This window comes from Limulus polyphemus, unplaced genomic scaffold (assembly GCF_000517525.1).
Source record: "Limulus polyphemus unplaced genomic scaffold, Limulus_polyphemus-2.1.2 Scaffold1130, whole genome shotgun sequence".
NCBI lineage: Eukaryota > Metazoa > Arthropoda > Merostomata > Xiphosura > Limulidae > Limulus > Limulus polyphemus.
The window spans coordinates 242,620-263,558 of NW_013666740.1; the positions used below are offsets into that span (position 1 = coordinate 242,620).

The 20,939-nt window shown below is 31.9% G+C and overlaps 1 protein-coding gene across 2 annotated transcripts in view; it reads left to right on the top strand.

The window, feature by feature from the left end:
• The first annotated feature begins 4,906 nt into the window (after window positions 1-4,906).
• The window catches only part of LOC106462275 (macoilin-like), a 67,869-nt gene continuing 51,836 nt past the window's right edge, over window positions 4,907-20,939 (top strand). For both annotated transcript variants that reach the window (XM_013922175.2, XM_013922176.2), the window contains exons 1-2: window positions 4,907-5,115; window positions 16,879-17,023. In XM_013922175.2, the coding sequence (XP_013777629.1) occupies window positions 5,036-5,115; window positions 16,879-17,023 (225 nt within the window). In that variant the 5' untranslated portion in view covers window positions 4,907-5,035. The remainder of the gene's footprint in view (window positions 5,116-16,878; window positions 17,024-20,939) is intronic.

Genomic DNA, 20,939 nt, shown 5'->3' on the forward strand with positions numbered 1-20,939 from the left:
TGGTTTGTGTGTGTGTGTTGTAAATAATGAAAAAGAAATACAAAAATAAGTGAGAGGTTGACAGAGAACGGGCTAAAATTGTAAGAAGAAAATTGATAAAATATGATTAATTGTAGTAGTACAAACATGGCAGATGTCTTGTAATGGGGCTGTATATGGTCATGAATGGCCAACATTATATGATCAATTTAACTGAAAGAGAAAGTATGTGTGAAAATTATTTTCAGAAAAGTTACCTTAACATGAAGATAAACCTGGAATTATTTAAACCTGTAAGATGTTAGTAAGACTTAATTCTAGTAGTATAATCATTAAAAAAAACTATTTAAAAGTGTTTTAAATAAATGACTTATACTGAGGTCATATGGAGATAAATAAAGCAACTTGCTATATTTTGTATTTTACTCAGTTGGAATGGCTATTGCTTAGATTTCTTTTGGTGATAAATAAAAATATAGTTTTAAGATGAGATAGTGTGGAGTATAAAATGAGGTTTTGGATCGATTATCACAATTATTATTTTATTTTCATAAGTTTTTGAGGAGATTCTTTGGGGAAAATATTATATTTCAATTTCTAAGGAGGCGAAAGTTCAATTGTCTTTGTGGATTGTCACAGCTAACCTTCATTTTCAGAACAACAATATGCTAAATTTAGCAAATGGCCCAATACAATAGGATTTGCAGCAGAAAATATCAGCATATCATAGTAGAGCTGTTGGCAAAGGTGACAGGCAGTTATTGTATGTTGAGGTTTTGAAGAAACAAAAAAAAGATAGCATGTAAAAATTATAATATTACTGAAGAAAGTGCATCCAGTGGTTAGGGTGTCAGACTGTGAATCCGAGGGTCTATGTTTCGTGCTTCTCTGTCACATATACATGCTGTGTATTTTAGGGTCGAGAGCGTGTTATAAGAGTTATGATCAAATTTTACTATTCAAGTATAGTAGTTCAAGAATTGATGATGGTTCAGTTCACTAGCAGCCTTCCCTTTAGTCTATTATTTTCAAATCAGGGATGGCTATTGCAAATAACCCTTGTTGTATAGAGCAGTGACATGTCTATTGAGCTTTTCCCGTGACCAGCAGATGAAATTCAAATTTGAAAGTATTAATATTCTATGGCAATAATGTCTTTACAGTGAGCTTTAAGGTCTCTTTCGCTTAGCAGTTGAAAACTCGGTATATGTAAGTAATTAATTTTGTATCATTAAGGGCAATACAGATAACCGTTTAGATGCCAGAGTAGCTTCAGCTATGACCCTAAACACATAAAGGTTGACAATCAATACAATTGATAAATTTCAATATCATGCAAAGATTGGTATTAAATGTTGCTGTTGTTTGAGGTGAAGATATGTTAAATTTGTGTAGTACAGGACCATTCTATACGTTAGCTCCTCCCTCAGTTAATACCTATTTTTTTTAAAATGTTTTTCATAGTTTTTAGTCTGGTGCAGTAAGGTGCTTGAGTAAATTATTAAATTTTCCCTTTCTCTATTGTGTACTGCACACCTATTCACTGAATGGTTGTTATTCCTGTTTTCTTACTAAAAAGATAACTTGTAACGTAAGAGAAACAGGTTTTTTCTTGTCAGCAAATTGAATAATAATTAAAGAATACCATACATTTAGTGCAAAATATGGGCAACTCGCAGAGCCAAGTCTGGCTATGTTTAATGTTAATGTTTATATATATGTGAAACTAGGTCTGTCTCGTTTAAGGATATTTTAAGAAAGCTTAAGAACTTAGAAAGTTTGAGGACTTTATTGAATTTGATTTAACGTTACCTTTAACTTTCTTGTCATTGTAACATGTAATTTCAGTGAACTCATTTTAGCATTCTTTAGTTTACGTTAATATTATACCTTCATTTTAACCTTGTTTTTCGTGAATTTTTTGTTATAGTAGTAAAATAATTTTAACATATAGCAGACCCCGACTTTTGAGGTAGTCTGAATTTGTTTTGCATTTGACTTATCTGTTTTATTTTTAGCTCGACTTATCGAATGTGTTTTTAGTTTATTCTCACTTATAGTTTGATTTGGTTTTAGCTTACAGGGGGGAATACATGCACTGGTAAAAGAAGCTATTAAAGACTTTTCAAATATTTTATCAGTTCTACATATTCATTAAACACATTTACCGTTTCGTAGTGTTTTGTTTAGCATTGTATTTTTTTTTATTTGTGTTAAATTACGATCTTTGGATCTGAACATTCGTGTTTCTTTCTGTACGATGAACTCTGTCAGAGTTCCGGGAGAAACATGTAGTGATTCAATATAATTGAACTTTCAGTTTGGGGGCTCTAACAAACTCACTTTTCTTAGTCTGAAAAGACCACATTTGTAAAATAATCATGTAACGCAGTCGCCTTAAAATCGTACTGTTTTAGTCAAAGTTACAAGGTAAAAAGCAAATAAGCAACAATGAAGTTAATATTTACATTTACTGTGTACCTGTCAGAACATCTTTTTATTAGTTTCATTTCATAATTAAGTGTTGGACTACTTGGATGTATATACGAAAGAAGATTTATAAATATCGAAAGGAGATGGTGTGATAAGAATATAAAAATAGAGAAGAAGAAACAATAAGACTGTGAAAACGTCAGGACCAACCGAGGTGGAGAGGAAAGCTATGGTAACAATGCCACCGTAAGAACATAAAAGTAACATAAATCAATTATCTAGGGTCAACCAAGTCGCAAATAATAGACTAAAAGCGGTAAAACAAATAACATATTCTTATATTTTGATTATAGGTACAAAAGGGCTTCTCATCTAAGAAATGAAACGTAAAAAAAATATGTACTAAGGGCTCTTGTTCAGTAGATAGCATGACCTGTGAAAGAAAGAAAAAAATGCAAGTGAGTGGCAAGGATTTCACCAAAGTTACAGTGGCTCTGCTCCTCTAAAGTTTGGTTGTCAATTTGTTGTCATCTGCAAGCACCAAGCTACTATGGTGGGAAAGTCAGGGGGGGGGGGGTAAAGAAGTGGAAGCCTGCTTTTCACCAGGTTGAATAATAAAAAAGCGGCTGAGGGAGAGAGAAAGGAACATGGTATCTTGTTGAAGGTGAAACTCGTAGGATTTAAGCAAAAATTGAGCAATTATGCATTTTCGTGATGAATAATTTCTGTGCTTTGTCGGGATGTCTTAAGGTTTATTCAAAATGTTTATGTATAACATATGAGAAGAGTGTGATTATTTATAAAATGTAAAAAAGTGCCAGAGTGTTTAATCAGGAAAATTTCCAATTCATCGACCATCAATAATAGAAAGTAAAGGGAAGACAGCTCGTCAACACCACTTACCACCAACTCTTGTCAGACTGGCCCCCTGGTGGCTCAATGGTAAGTTTGAGAGCCTATAACGCTAAAATTCGGGGTTTGATACCTGCGGTGGGCAGAACACAGAAATTCCATTGAGTGGCTTTGTGCAACAAAACAAACAAACTGTCAAACCTAATAATGTGATTTGATCATTAATCTTATAACCCAACTATGGCCCCAAAGTGCAGAACACGATTTTTGTTTTGCTTGTTGAAGTCAATGGGACACAAAACAGAGAACCTCAGATTCATTGTACAGCAGTTGTTGTTGTTGTTGATTTAACGCAGAGGTATACAAGGGGCTATCTGCGCTCTGTCCACTGCGAGAATCCAATCTCAGAGTATAACGTTGTATATCTGCCAACTTACCGCTGACTTATCGGGGATCCTCAGTCCAGCAGGTTAATCATTTGGCCGCAGTTAGGGGATTATTTGGAATTTTAAAGATATAAGCTTTTGAGGACTTCTCTTAAAGTTGAGGGAATTATAACAAATCAAGGAGTAGCACTCCTTTTATTCAAGGAGATATTACTTAGTCCAAATGAATTCAAATTGCTTGACTCAATTGTTGTTTCTATCTCTGTCTGCAATTCAATTCCGATTGATTAGTCTCACGTTAACCGGCGCACTTATATACAGGAATATAGGGCGCCTAGCAAATACTGGATTATTCGTGATGTTCCCCGATCCTTCGAGAATATCATGACGCGTTACCAGAGTCACGTGACTACCGCTGTCGTAACATGTATTATACAAATTTTCAGTTTTGTTGTTATTTTTTTTTGCTGTCCCCCCTCATGGTGGCTCAGCGGCAAGTCTGAAGGCTTATTATGCTAAATAAAACGGGTTTAGATACTCATAGATTTGTGTAGCTTTGGGTTAACAATAACAAAAGTATATAATTATATTTAAAAACTTTAAGCCTAATTCTTGGTTTTGATTTTAAAAGAAAATTTAATCATTTTTTTAACAAGCAGTCTTGCCACCCCCACTCCGATTGCTCAGCTGTAAGGCTGGGGGCTTATCACACTAAAAATCGGGTTTCGATAACTGCGGTGAGTAGAACACAGATAGTCCATTATGTAACTTTGAACGTGACAACAAACAAACAAAAAGCTGTCTGAATGAAATGGTCGACCAATTAACAACAACAAAAAAGAAAACATGCTATGAGCCGACATATTTGAATAATTAACTTGTAAATATATTTTGTGATCTTAAAGTAAAGTTGTGCTTTGTGATTTAAAACGCATAAGATCTGTACAAAATTAGAAACCGGTTTATTTTTGAGCTAAAATAAGCAGCCTGCGTTTTTGCCTACTATTCAAAGCTACACACTTGTTTTATGGATTTTTTAGTACTTGCAAATGTTATTAAATATATATAAAATCTTAATGACAACAACTTCTTTTTTAAATAGTTGTGTATATGTAGTTCACGAGCCTAAACGTTTCAGAAAGTTTATTTCACAGGCAAGTCACACCATTTCGATCAACGTGGCCTGACGTCATATTGACATGCGCATAGTGTTTACATCCTCGATGTTTGCCAGAAAAAAAAAAGTTTTTCAGGTTATTTACGTATGACACTTGCTTGTGTGGTTTGGATGTGCGTTTTAAAGTTTTGCGTTAATACTGATTGAAGTTGAACAGTTAAAAAAATACCTATATCATAAGAAATTGTCAAAAATAGCCAATAAAACTATGAAGAGACGCAATGCTGACTGCGGCAAAATTAGACGCCCAATGAAAAGGACAAAAATTGCAGAAAGCATTTACGGAAGGTATCTACACAAACCATTATTAATTATTCGTAATTCATTGTGAGCTAGGCCTAACAATAACATATCCATATTTTATTATTTACAAAGTAGCCCAGTGCGATTTTGTAAATTTAATAGGAATATTGGCCTAGGTTGACTCGCACAAATGAATAGAAAAGTAAATACTTAAGATAGGTTTGATCTTGTTGTTAAGAATTGACTACTGAAAAGTTGACAGCTTTAAAAAATAAAGTATTAAGATTCAACTTCTGTGTCAATAACGTTAAGGCTTAAACTTAAAATAACAGCGTAAGTTGTAACAAGTAATGGAACGCTGGCAACATAACTGTATAATGTATTGTCTAATTGTGCTACAAGTATCAGTACTACAAAGAACTACTGTTTAAACATAATATCATCAACAGCCAAACCAGGCCTTAATTGAAGCATAATTTGGTAATGACAAAGAACATGACTTATGTGTTATGCTCATACTGTTACAATATACCACATTTATCATATATGTTATGAAAGTTACCTTATGATAGTGAGATTTTTTGACTGCTTTGTTTTGTGAATCTTATGTCATGATGAGTATGACTAAAACTTAGTAAAACTTGAGTTTATTGTTATGTTTCGAAACGTTTGTTGAAACCATAGTCATATGTTTGCATATATCTCTCGCATATTTTTTACTTTTCCTTGTACTGAGTAGAATTAGAAGAGGTTCAGTTATCTATGCCATAGATGCATCATGTATATGTTGTACCGTATTTTCTCAGAAGATCCTATACTTTTATCCAGATACAGTCCTACTTGAGACATGGGCTGTATGGAAGGTAACAGTTGTTTCTCATCTGTTTTGTTACATACCCTGACTGACCCAGTTTATCATTCAGAAGATCACTTTTTATATCCATTCAGGTCTGTTTGATCACTTTCTCACATGCACACTCTGAATCATTCAGTGGATTTTGGAACAGGTTATTTATACCTTATGATGAATCCCTTTCTTTTCATCTTGCTCTGAAAACGTTAGCAAATTGGCTGTTATACTTGATCCTTGTTAACTGTGATGTACCCTATCACCTTATTAGTGAATTTTGGATTCATCTTGCCAATTTTTGCATTTTGTGATGTCTTAGGCATCTTGGTTGTAGTTTAAGAGGAAATTCTGCAAGTGTGTTTGTGGATGTATCCCATTATGTTTGTATATGTGCTTCACATTGCATTGCTGCCTTTTTAGCTTTTGGATTCCTTTTGCCTCATTTGGTGATTTCCTAAGCCAGGTAGCATTCCTAAAAGTTAAGTTCACGTACATTCACAGTTTCTGTGCTGTAACATGAAACTGTTTTGTCGATATGTCCAGTCATGGCTCTCGTTGCTTACAATTTATTTATATAGTTGTCTGAGATATGTTTCCTTCCTCTTTGCTGGTGCTTAATGAGAGGGTGATGCCCAATGGAAGTAGATATAGTGAATTATCTTGTTCTGAGCACTAGTAGTGTAAAACTTGGAGATGAACACTTACAGAAGTTTAGATTTGCACAATTACATTGTTTCTGAATGGGAACAAGGACTGCTGGTAAACAAATTACTGGAAAATAAGAGACTTCTTTGGAAATTTAGTATACTAAATTTTTTCCTTGTGTCAGTGGAGCTTAAACTGAACCAACCTGCATGTCACATAAAACTACTTTAACGTTTATTACATTCTTTCATGTTCTAAAATGTAAGTGTTTTTGGTTGATGAAACAGTTTTTTGTTTCAGTTAAATTGTACCAAATAATTTTAAAATGTCACCTCAGTATTATACAATGTCATTACTATGTGAAATCAAAACAATTCATAGTGTTCAGTTAAAAAGTAGTTAGTAATCTTAAAGTTTTAAATGTCACCTTAGTGTTATACAATGTCACTACTTTGGGCAATCAAAACAACTCGTATAGAGCTTTAATGTTCATATGATAAAATTCAAATTTTTGCTTTTTTTTTTCTACTAACCTATGTATATGATACTGGTAGCATAATTTAAACTTCCAATTCAGTGATAATAGATTTATATAGATAACCAGAGTTGATAACATATAAATCCTTGCAACTCGTCTTTGATCACTGATGTGTTAATTGAAAATATTTTGAAAATGTTTCTTCTTAATAAGATCAAATGTTTACTTTATAAAGTAACATATTACTATAAAGCAATTGTCAGTTTATAGTAGGCTTAGTAATTTGTACAAATGTTTAGCAAAATTTTGTTGATTTTAGTGGGTTAACCACTCCCTAAAGAATCGGAAAACAATCACTGAGTAGAACTAGGCAATTAGTGGTACTTGCTAATTGATTACTCCAGTCCCACCCCCAGTATCAGGAAAACAAAACACCTTTTTTTTTGTGGGCCACTGCATAAAATTGACTTTGAAACTTGTGTCAGGACATGTATAAAGTGGCAAAAAAATATGAAAAGGTAGAAGAAACTCTGTTTTCAGATTTTGGGTACACTAATTTTTTTTTTAATCCTAAAATTTTGTACATGAAGATATATCATATTAGCAGTTTAAGCAACTGTACTCTTTAAAATTTAGAAATACGAGAATCTTAATCACTTTCGATCGCCTGTTGCAATAGTACTGTGTGCACTGTTGAAGACTTGTTATTCAGTGTTATGTTTACTATCACACAAGAGCCTTAAGTGTATCTATAACTTAGCAGTTTCTCAAAAGCTTTGTAATCAATCAAGGGAAATGAATAATTATTATGCACTTTATCTGATAGGCAAGTTTGTACATAGCCAAAGTAAAAAACCTAGTATTTTTGGATATTCTTCAAGTAGCACAAGTTAAAGTTAAAAACATAAAAATTAGAGTAACTTTAAATTATTTTGTAACATAAAAGTTTGGATAATTATAACTTTGTCTTGCAAAGTTGGAAAAACCGTTAGGGAATGAATAATAATAATACTAGAAAGTCTGCTCAGATAATATAGTATTATGTTAACAACAATGTTTTAAGTTCTCCATGCTAGCTGCAGTAATGTTTCATTTTAACAGTAATAGTATGCTACCAGTTAACTTTTTAAAATGTGTAGTTCTGTAACCAAATTTTCAGTATTTTTTTTTTACAGGTAAGAACAGACTTTTATTATAATAACATAATATTTTTGAATAATGCTGAGTCTATAGCTTTAAAATAACCTAAATAAGTGAAACAAATGTAAAATAATGTTAATGTATATTTTGTAAGTTATTTGCTGTGTTGGACTATTTCTAGTAGTGTGATCGATGTGAAAAAACATTTCAAATTTTTACAGATTACAGCATTTACTCGTAAACAGTATTCCTATTTGCAGAAATTGTTTTTACAGTTGTTACTTAAAACAGACATACCACCTGCATTTTTCACTTATTTTGGAATTTGAACATCAACAATACAGAAACACAAGAGTTTTATATTCTAAACAATGAAAAATCAATCAGTTCTCTAACAAGTCTATTATAAGAGCTGTAGGTGACCTAAAAAATACTAACTTTGATGGAAATAAATCTCTAAAGTTTAGACACTGTTAATTTGTTACTGTCTAAAAACCCAGAGTTTATCATGACATTTGGTGTTCATATTGCTGTATTAGGTTAGAAATAATCAGTTATTGGCTGAGACCTTCACTGGAGTGCTATAGACTAAAGCTCTGCTGATTTCAGAAAACCTAAGATAAAACATTTATGGTAATTAAGAGCTCAATAAAATAAAAATATTGACATTTAATCTTTCTTTTTGGTACCATACAGTAGTGTAAGATACCTGAAATTTTTTTTTATTAATTTCTGATAAAAGTGGAGGGGATGCGTGGACCTTCTGGACAACTCCCTTAGATCTATGCCTGCTTACATAACATTAAGAATACAGTTATTATTTTTTGGAAAAGATGGAAGGGTAGGAATCTATACCCCCTGGACTGTCTGTATACTTTCACATACTTGTACAACATTAAAAAATACAGTTATCTAATTATAAATAAGAATTATAACACATTGTAAAAACAAAAAGACAACTTACCCTTTATTTAACACTTGAGTAGCCAAAAAGTTAGCAGTAGAAGCTGCCAGCCAGTTTGCTTCCTTCTTGTCAGCAGTTAAAAATTAGTGAGAGTGGCATATAGCCTTAGTAACTTTGCCATAACAAAGAGACAAGATGAACATATTTGGTGGCAATGGGAATTTTTTGGAACCAGAGTCCTGAATCATGAGCATCCTACCCCCATAAAGCTGAACAAACTTGAAGGAAAAACCTTGTAATACTCAAATCAAGTTTCAACATTCCTAGTGGAAAGATCACAAATAGCCCATTATGTAGCTTTGTGTTTAACTACAAACAAACCTAACAGTGATATTTTGTTTAATTGAGTAGTTGGAATAATAAAAAAATAATTATAATAATCAGAAACACTAATTTTGAATAGTTGATTATTTTCATGACATTAATCAATTTCATTTAAATTTTGATTAATTGATTAGTTTATGAGACACTAATTGACTTAATTGCTGCTCATAGGTAATCAATGAAATTGTTCAGCTTCATCACTGAGACTTTAATATTTAATTGTCTTTTGTGAATACTAGACAAAATACCTTGCACAAAGTGATTATTGCATATCCATACATGGTGTAGGCTATTGTTTTTGATGTCAGTTTCAGAAATATTTCTAAGCCATTTGGTTCTCCATTTTTAGTGAAATTTCCACTATTTGCTGACCTTTATGCTTGATAGTGGCCAAAAGTCTAAAAAATGAATTTTCTTTGTTTCTTTCACTCATGTTAACTTAATCCAGTAATTGCACATGACTATAATTTTTTCTTGTACTTTCCTTTTCCTCTTGCAACACCATTGGTAATATTTATTGCTGTAAATTCTGTACACCAGTATGGTTTTGGTTGATATCTCTCAGTTGCTTGACATCAAATGAATTACACCTGTTAATTTGATGTTGTTAATTGTAGTTATGCACAAAGCTACACAATGGGCTATCTGTGCTCTGCCCACCATGGGTATTGAAACCCGGTTTTTAGTGTTGTAAGTCCGCAGACTTACCGCTGAGCTACTGGGGGGCTGTTAATCTGAGGTATGTATCTTAGCAGTTGTAGTAGCAGTCTAATAATAAAAAGGTGCTGTGCAACTGTGCTGTAAATCAAAGAATTCAGTTCCAGTTATTTTTTGTAAGGAAATAAGGATACTGTGGTAAATGGATATACACGTTAATAAGCTATGATTATCCTTAGAAAAATATAGAATTTGTTTTGTCAGGTAATTTGTTTGAGATTGCTTTCAATATTGGTTTCTGTATTTGTTTGATAAAAGTACTTCAGACATCAGGTTTTTTAATTTATGAAATTAAATTAAAAGATGTTGAAACAAAAAATATTGTCCCTTAGATACTAGTATTTGTAAGAACTTATAATTGAAAATAAAGAATATTATATGTCAACTACACTATATCTGTTATATCCAGTTTCAATGAGGCCTTTTGACCAATATCAGGGCTCATTAGACCAGTTGGGATACAACAGATGTAGTGGTGAAAATGGTATTTTTATCATCATCTATGTGTACAACAGCTGTTTTGGTGTGAAATCGATTAAGTTGATGAACTATACTTTTTATCAATGTTATGGTTATAGGTACTATTAGTTGCATATTTAATTATAATGTAAAATTTTAAAAATATCAAAATTTAATAACTGTATTAGTCTTTTAAATTTCTTATACATGGCTAACAATTGTGGTTGTAGAAAACATATGCTAGGTGTCAGCACTACTATTAGTGTTTTGTAGTTTCCAATTTAAATATTTCTTTGATCAAACTTGTATCTTGTGAAATAAACTTTTCTGCTGTACTATATCATGAATGGATTATTATACACTAATGCTGAAAGAGCTCAAGACAGAACAGTGGATGTAAAGCTAAGCCTCAGGATAAGTGAGTTTTGTTTACAAACAAAGTCAAATCAATGTCTTTGACATGCTTTAGTGAGTAAATGCACATGTTGTGATTTAAAGTGAAGTTGTATGGAAATTATATTAGTATTTTAGGACCATGTTTAGTTTGCAATGAAGATCAAGACTTTGTAACATGCCTCGAAACTAGTTAGTTTGAAAACAACTATTATCTTCCTAACTCTAAAGAACTATCCCCCTAGTAGTAATAGCAGTAGGCTTCTGTTTTATAGCTATGTATTTGATGTATGACTACTGTGTTTTTGTTTTTTTTGACATCTATCTATAACTAGTTAAATGTCAAATGTATAGTCATACAGTAAATATATATTTACCTGTTTTAGGTTTTGGCTTTGTGCTTATCAACATATAATTTCAGGACAACAAGGGGCCTGTTGGTCCTTCTAGGCCATCCCTTTCACTAAACTAAAATTTAAAATAAAACTCTCAAGGCCAGCCCTTATCATTCAAACATTTATCAAGCCTTCTCTTAAATTTACTGCATCTACCATAGCTGAAGGTAATACTTTTCAAAGGCAAACCACCCTGTTAGAGAAATAAAACTATCTTATCTGAAAATGACTTCTACTCTGCTAAACTTCTTGTGTCCTCTAGTCCTACCATCCTCACCATCAGTACAAAAGATGATGATGATGCATTGATGCTATCAATACCCTTAACAATCTTAAATACCTCAGTCAAATCTCCTCCTCAGTTTTAAGAGAAAACAATTTCAGAGATGTTAACCTGTCCTCATATGACAACCTTCCCATCCTAATTATCATTCAAGTGTCCCTCCTCTGAACCTTTTCTAACAATTCAATGTCATTCCTAATGTTAGGGTCCCAAGACTGAACACAATTCTTTAACTCTTTCATTATGGGCTGGGTGGAATCCACCCAGCTTGTAACCACAAAAGTATCGATGAGAGTAATATACTGTGATTTTTGATAATGTTTGCATAATTTTATAAAATTTTGCAGGTTATTGGTATACATTACAAGGCTTTCATTTACAAAATATCAGGTTTTGAAATCAAGTATTAAGATTTTTTAATTAAAGATTTTCTCATAAAATTTTGTCTTTCTGAATGTTTGTTATCCAACATGCAAAGTAATTTTGATTTTAAGATTATAAATACCCTTATGCATTATAACATTTTCAAATTTCACATGCGAAATCTTATAACCTCCGGATAATTATCAAATTGAAAAAAAAACTTTATATTTTATCTGTTATTTTCATTGCTGTATCTCTAAAGGGTGGTTCGATTTGACAGACTTTGTAACCTTTATAAAAGAAATTAGGAAATAAGTATAAATTATGCTTTTTTTGTTCTAGAATGACTACAAATTATAATATGAAAACACAAATTCTTAGTCTAAATAGCTTACATTTAATAACATTATACATTTATACATATTTATTTTTAGTGTACTGACTTTCAGCCGTGCCTGGCTAACATTATTAAAGTTGCAATGACATGGTGCATGTGCACTCATGTTACTTTATCCAAAGGTATAAAAACTGGCCTTAACAAAGTGACTTGTCTTGGCTGTGTTTTAGTAACTAGTATTTTGTAAAATACAGTCGCATTTCAGTTTTAATACATCATATGCGTATATACATTATTACTATTTAAAATAAGTACCTAAATTTCAGTTATTTTTCTTAAAACATAGTACAGTAAATAAAGAATTGTAGAAAATAATTATCTATTCTAGTTACGAACTTTGAACTCATTTGCCGTTTGCCAAGCCTTATTAAATTTTGCACATGGAGGATGTGAAACAAAATAAATTTTTTTAGGTTTTATATATACATATTGACAAAACCCAAAATCATAAATTACTCTATCAATACCACAGAATTGCACTACAATATATCAAGCTTGTAACTAAGCTGTATTGGGTCTTAAAAAATATGAAATTCTGAGCTGACTAAAGATTTACCAGCTTGAAATCTTGTATCAAAAGAACAAGATTGACAGCCTAATACTTCAAAATGGCTGAGAAAGCCACTAGGGGGACATTCTGATTTTTTAATTGGTTATTCACATGTTATAGTGTTTCCAAAAATGGAAAGAAGTGGGTGGGGCAACTATGTTTGTTTCAGTAAATGTAGCAATATCTCGACAAATAGAAGAGATAGGAGGTTCTTGTTTTTGATTCTAGCTTATCAATATTGGGAATTTGAGTTCCCAATTTGAATCAGTGCTGCATTAAACATACCACGTGACACACAAAAATCGATATTTAGGATTCTTTTTTAATATGTACTTTTAAATTAAGAAATTAATTAAGGGATCATACTCAAATTTGAATTATAATCTACAATTTAATATCAAACTTATGCACATACATTCATAAAATAATAGTTCAATAAAATTTTAAATGTGAGTCTACAAATGCAGTGACATGGCCATTGACCTGTGAGATAGGGTTAAAAAAGTATTTTGTTAATTATTAGGGTATCTTCATCTCAAACTGTTTTCTAATATTTCCAAACAGAACACATTGTTGCCATGGTTATTGAGAAGGATCCTTTCCTCTAAACAAATCATAATATACAAATCTTATACTATCATGAAATACAGTATTTTCCTTATCCAAACACATTTCACAAACTTTTGTAACTAACCAAATGTGAATTGCATTCAGCAGAATAGAAACTATTATCACTTGCTAAATTGGCTCTCCAATGCTTTAATCTTGCATTGGCTGTGAGAAACTAAAGTATACAATAGCACAGTCTAGTTTTTACTTAAGTGCTTTATTATTCAATAGTTCTATGTTACTTAGGGCTGAGTTTGAAATTCGTTTGCTAGTCAAGAATTCAAAAATACTCAACTAAATCAATAAAATAATGGTGAATTTTTGATACATGTGATTATCTTTCTGATTAGTAAGTTCCAATCACCAGAAATCATTAAAATTTATTACGATGAAATGTCTCCCTCAAGTGATGTATGGGGAGGAAATGTTTGCCACAGATCATCGATGTTTTCATGGGCTTCCACTCTATTTGCAGTACTTCCTGCTTACCTGATGGCTACAAACTACATCTTCATTGTTCTGTCTAAAGGGAAATGTTTTCCCTGTTTTTTTTTAGGTCATTCTACCACATTGTATTATTTGGCTGCACTGAACTGGAAAATGGTAATGGTAGCACTGCCACCAAAGGAGATTGGTGGATGCAAGGTTCCTCATTGACTGTTATCTAAAAGTCTGGCAGTGTTCATAATTGTACCTTATTTTTCATTATTCTTGAAATTTAAGTTAATATTTTACATGTAAAATAATGCTTTTCTGTAATACAGTATTATTCTCTGATGTTTTCATTGAAAACTACTCATAAAGAAAAGTCTGAACTCTTAAAAAAACTTATTCTTGTTAAACAGTAATTATCATTTTTTATATGTTTCTAACTTTTTCATTGACTATTTTTAATAATATTCTTAAAACTTCAAAGGTTTTGCAATTGTGTACTAAGTACTTACGTATTTTATAAAATAGCCTTTTTTGCATTAACATTCATTGCTTTGGTAAATAAGAGGATAGGTAGATGGTAGCATGATTGAACCATGCTACTGTATACATGCTTTGAGATGTAAGATAAAAAAAAATGTGTGTACATATGTTATGTAATATGGCTTTGAACTTTGGTTCTGTTTCAGGGTGGTTTCTAGAGATATACAGAGGTTGAGTATATTATATTAAAATGATCTTGGGGCCTCACCATCTTGTAACAGATCATGTGGCCACTTGCCATTTTCTGTCTGATGATAGTGCATCTGGACAATAGTTTCACAGCATGTTTTCTATTGCAAAAGGTTGTGTTATAAAGCTGTCATGGCCAAAGAACACTACTCCTTCCTATACTCTTTCCATAATCTATGTATTGTACAAGGACAAATATTTCCCAATGTCCATTTCGACAGTCACAGTGCACAGAAACCCATAGGTGTTGTGTCCAGTAACTTGACTGGAATTCATTGATATGCATTTACTTCTTGAGCTGCTTGAGGTATATCAAGGAAGCAACTTCTTTACACACAAATTTTGTCCCTTTTCCTTCTTGATTAGGTTATGTACTTTGATTATCACAGCTGGGGTACAACTTGTTTCTCTTTCTGGAATGTCCAAGTTGATGCATTTTCCTTTGTTTTCCAATTATGTTGAGTACAAGGGATATTGCTGATCTGAAAACATCCTTATGATCTGAGTGTATGAATAATTGCATCAGAAAGACTGTTTCACACTATTCCCAAAAATGATCAAGTTTCGATGTCATCACACTACCTACAATATTCCCAACAATCTCAAAATGTTCTGATGCATTTTATTCCACTATGATTGTATAGGCTGTGGTTGTCAGATGATTTGCTGATTTACTATATTCAAAATTGTTTCAATATAAATGCTTAACTTTCTGTATATGGTGGATTTTTAAGACAGCGGTTTCTTTTAAAGAAAACCAAGTCTTGGGATGTGAGAAACTAGATGATAAAGATTTTTTTAAACTCCTGCCACACAAGTCAGCCTGGCATTTGATGTGGATCCAAATATATGAGTCATTCCAGAAAGGTTTGGATTGTTTTGATTAGACAAAAAAGATGTTTGGCACTATTTTCATGGTTTAAGTTGCTGGACCAGACACATGACCTGACCCAAAATCATAAGAGCAAACATGGAAAAGTTAACTTGTAAATGTAAAGTAAAATGATGTAGCAATGAAACATGCTTGAAATGTTCTAGATGTGGTTGTGAATGTGATGGTTTAAGTATAGCGATTAAGTTAAACTGTGGGTTCAGGTTGGAAAAGGGATGAACTTATTCAAAGATATCCCAATCGATTTGACACACCAGCTGAATCAAAGATTCATTAATTGACAGTGAAATATAAAAAAACAGGTACAATAGTGTTATGTTTAAAAAGGAGGATTGGAATTATATATGAGAAATCTTTAGTTTCAATATTTTCTGAAACTAATGGTACAGAAAAGCCCAAATATGCAGTGTTGAAGTTAAAGCAGATGCATCATGCACTATAAGATGATTTTCCTAGTGATTCTTACATTAAAAATGCCATTTCTGCAATGTAGTGTAAATCTAAGAAGGATGGTATAATGCCCAGTATGATACCACCATTGTATAATCCATATAGATTTCATCATGCCATACTTTCATTAATATTTAGTTGTTTTTTTTGTTTTGTTTTAGAAGTTGTGCCAAATTTCACTCCTCCAAGTCTATCAAAATAACCCTAAATTACTGGTTTCTGGAATTATCCCCCTGTTGATCATCTTATGCTCAGTACCAAAAGATGCTGAGCTGGCTCATGTGACAGCTGTTAATATGTAATGTGTGTGTGTCTATATATCACTAGCAGCATATTTTTGATAATTTAGAAATATAGCTTAAGTATGTGTTATATGTACAGGTGAACAGCAAAAACGTGTAATTGATAATATCAGTTACAAGTGGTTATTTTCAAAAGATATGACCTTCAAGTGTACTTTTACCAATTCTGTATAACAATATTTTTTTTTCTATATGGCTGTATTTAGTGTGTTTAACCTTCAAGAGAGTTTTGGTGTTCACAAAAGAGAGATGGTTAAATGTTTTTTTTTAATATTCACAGGTATGTTTCTAATTGTGATACTATTTATTTACGTATTTTCAAAGATGTAGATTAACCATTTACACATGTAACAATTACTGCATATGTTAATGAAGAGTAAATATGTTTGACAGGTAAAGTCCAATTTGTATATATTTTATACTTATTTTACAGCAGCACTTTCTTGTACCTCAAGTTTATGCTGATATGGGCACTTGTTCTTATGGCAGACTTCATTTTGGAGTTCAGGTTTGAGTATCTGTGGCCTTTCTGGCTACTGTTACGTAGCGTATATGACTCCTACAAATATCAGGGCCTGGTAAGCTTTAGTATATACATATGTTTTTTTAAATTACTTGTACAAAATGCTCAATTGAAATTTAACAACTGTAAATGTGTATAATTTCTACACAATTTTAGTTGAGTTTTCACTTTTTTTGCATTGTTGAAGTAGTTGTGCTGTTATTTATTAAGAAATACAGTTATAGGTGCATGTATAATTATTGTTTTTTTTTGTAGTTTGATGTTTTGTGGTTTGTGGATGTTGTTTTGATATAAAAAATTTTGTATTCCTTAAATGTTTATGTAAATTGCCTTGTGTAATTGATAAGTAGCTGCAATTCATAGTTTTATTTCTATCTTTTTTTTTAAATAGGAGTTAGGAACATTTTAAACAATATTTTACTAGAATTCACAAAATGGTTTGGAGAACATATTCTGACTTATGCTCAGGTGTAACTGCAGGACTATAGTAAGACTGTTATTGTGATATAGTTGAGTGTTATATATGCAGTTCAGTAGTTGTTAATTCATATTTCCTACTCAACTAATGGAGGATTATGTCTGTTGTGTAATACATTTATTGAAGTGATGCAGTATAATTTCATCCTAAGTTCTGTAGTTTAAGAGACCTGTGTTCCTTTATACTGAAATTAAGGGGACAGAGTGGAAATTGGGGGATATCCTTGAGACATGTTAATTTTCATATTGAAAAGTATTACTAAGAATTAACTATTATACTTAGTTGATGGAATAGGATTATGTTAGCAGTGATTTGATAGTTACTTCCACATTAAACAAGTTATTGTAACAATTGTACAAGGTGTTTTAAGTTTCCAAAGTGAAATCCTAAGTAATCTGCATGGATGTGGCACCTTAGGTATATGTAAGTTAGCTGTTCTTAAATTAAACTTGGAACATTGAGTGGACAAATAACTAACAAATCGATAATAATGTTGTAAGTAGTAGTTTGAATGTTCTATTGAGTTTTATTAGTATTTTATTACTCATCAGTAATGTAAATCATATTACAAATGCTTTTATCTTTTATTTAAATTATTTTCTGCTTAGACTTGTAATAATGAGTAATAAACAACATAAAGAAATGTAAAAATAGTCAAGCACCTGGTCACATTTAGTGCCTGGTGCCTCAGTTGCTTGTCATAGAGGTGAGGTTTGCTGATGTGATAGACAAATTGTTAGCTTTGCTTTTATCTTGTATAATTCCATGCTAGTTGCCTTTTGATTGGTCAAAAGTGAAATAAATCTAGTCATGTTTATTACTTTACCCTTTGGTGCAGCCATTGCTTTATGGCGAACACATAATACAGTTTTAATTTACTGTTAGAAATGTGAAATGAGCAAATGAAATCAATAAACAAAGCCTAATCTGCACAGATGATGATCTTGGCCACCAATTCATATCCAATATGGTGTATGTTACTATTAAAGACATTGGTAATACTTGCAGTTGAAAAATTGTTTAATTTGTATGAGAAAATGGACCAAAAATGGCATCAAATTGCTTCAGTGTTTTCACACTTGAAGAGACAATTGACCTTGTATAAGCTGATGATGATTCTGGCTCTGAAACTGAATTATCTGATGATTATTTTGAGCAATGATATGACTGGAAAAAGTATGTGGCTAAAGGGTTAAACCATACTTCAGAAAGAATCCTTGTGTGAAATGTAGACCTATTCTTAGAAAATCATATGCATCAGAAAGACTCCTTTTGTGAAATATAGGTCTGCTTATAGAAAGTTTCATTTGACAGATTTAATAAATTAAAATGGCAGGTGTGCCATGGAGTCCATGATGTGAAATAACTCCTGCAGTCTTGCCATAACACTGAATGTGGTTACATTGATGAACACGTATTTTCTGACAACTTCATCATGTGAAAGGCATTTTTGTACATGTTAGACTTAGATTATTGGTATTTGTGTCAGCAGTCAACTAACTCTCATCGGTTTGCATTGTGAATGTTCACTGAAATTAAATTTATCAACCATAGCGTATCGTATTACTACATTTGATATGGTTATTTCTTGTAAACATTTTCTTAAATGTGAGAAGTGAACATTATTTTGATACACTTTTGTACTGTAGTATTTTTGAACTAGTTTATGTTTTGCATTAGTTATATGTGTGAGTTTTATTTTCCTTCACTTATAGACTTCTCAGGAAAATATCTCAATAAAAATTTAGACAGAACTTTAGGCATAGCTTAACTATGCTGTGGTTTTTTATGAATGAAACCTTTCAAAATATGTGATTTTAAAGAATCATCTTATAATTTGAAATATTTGTACATGTAACTTTGTTACTTGTGTGTAATTATGTGTGTAACACACACGTACAACGTATAAAAATAACTTTAACTGTGTTGGTTATGATGTCATATGCAGTCTACAACAGTAATTTTCAACCTTTTTTTCACCCCGTGGACTGGCAACATCTTCATAAAAAAGCTTACAACCCATACTACCATATATGGTGTATAGATATGAAGTACACAAAAGGTACACAAAGTTGTAAAAACAGGTTTGAAGGGATTACATATTTGAAAATTATTGTTATTTAATTAGAAAGTTAATCATCTGAATGTAGTATTGCATATTCTGAAAAAGCTGAAATATATAACATATAGTTCATATACCTAAATTGCTTTTTACTTTCACAATATTTTCAACTTCGATAAAATTAAGCTTTTCTTTGACATTTAAGTTGTTATTGCATGTTTAACATCTGTTACTTCTTGATATGTATAGTTTCACAATATTTTCAAAACATCAACCATTGAGATTTTCAGATTTTTACTAGATGAATGTTAAGCATAACTTGATGGTACACTTTTATAAATTACAGTGTTAATTGTTCATTCTCTACATACAGAGGGTTGAGTATGTTATGTTAAAAGATTTTGGAACCTCACCACATCATTATAATCCATGTTGCTACATCTAGTCATACTCTATCTGATGACCATTTCATATTGAGAATAGACATGCATCATAGTTTTAATTTAAAAAGGCTCCATTATAAGGCAAGCATATCCAAAGGACACAAATCCTCCATGGGGCTCACCAGAATCCATGTAGTTTATGAAGATGACAATTTCTCAGCACCTGTTTTGATAGTCTGATTGCAAAGAAACCCATAGGTGCTATGCTGCATCTGGTGACTTGACCAGTATGTTTTTGCATAGAATAGCTTGAACACCCCTTTCATTCTCCAGGTGCTTGTAATATGTGACAGTTGAATGGGAGTTTTGATTAGAAGCTTTATCTTGGTGAACTCATATCCTGCTGGCCTTATTTTCAAATGGAGATCCTTTTTGATGTTTTTGCATACTGTTGTCTGGGGTACATACATGGCTTTTGCCACTAGGTCTAGCCTTTGTGTTCATGGATTATCACATGTTACAAGATGCCAGACTTTGCCTACAGTGGCTGTAGTACAACTTGTTGCAGGTTTTTTTCTGGATGGACTTGGTGTCCCAAGTTAATCTGTATTCCTTTGTCTTGGAAATTCTAAATCCCAGATCTGAATACATCTTTATGATGTGAGTGGAAAGGGCTGTTACTTATCTTCTATATGTTGTAGGTTGTCGTGTGACTTACTGATTTGTACATTGAAAATTGTTTTAATATAATGTACTCAGACTCTGTATTAACTCTTTCAGCATGTGCTCAGTCCCTGGGACTGACCTTGTAACCATTTTGTGCTTGTTATAGTTTTCATGGTATAACTTTTAAATAAGTAAGGATATGTTAACAAAATTTAGCAGATTATCAGTAAACATTAAAATGCTTTCATACACAAAATATGAAATTTTGCTATTAAGTCTTAAGGTTTATTAAGCAATGTTTTTCTCATGCCTATTTTTTTGCATGTTGCCTATCCAACTTGCAAAGTAATTTTCATTTTAACATTAAAAATACTTTTTTTTG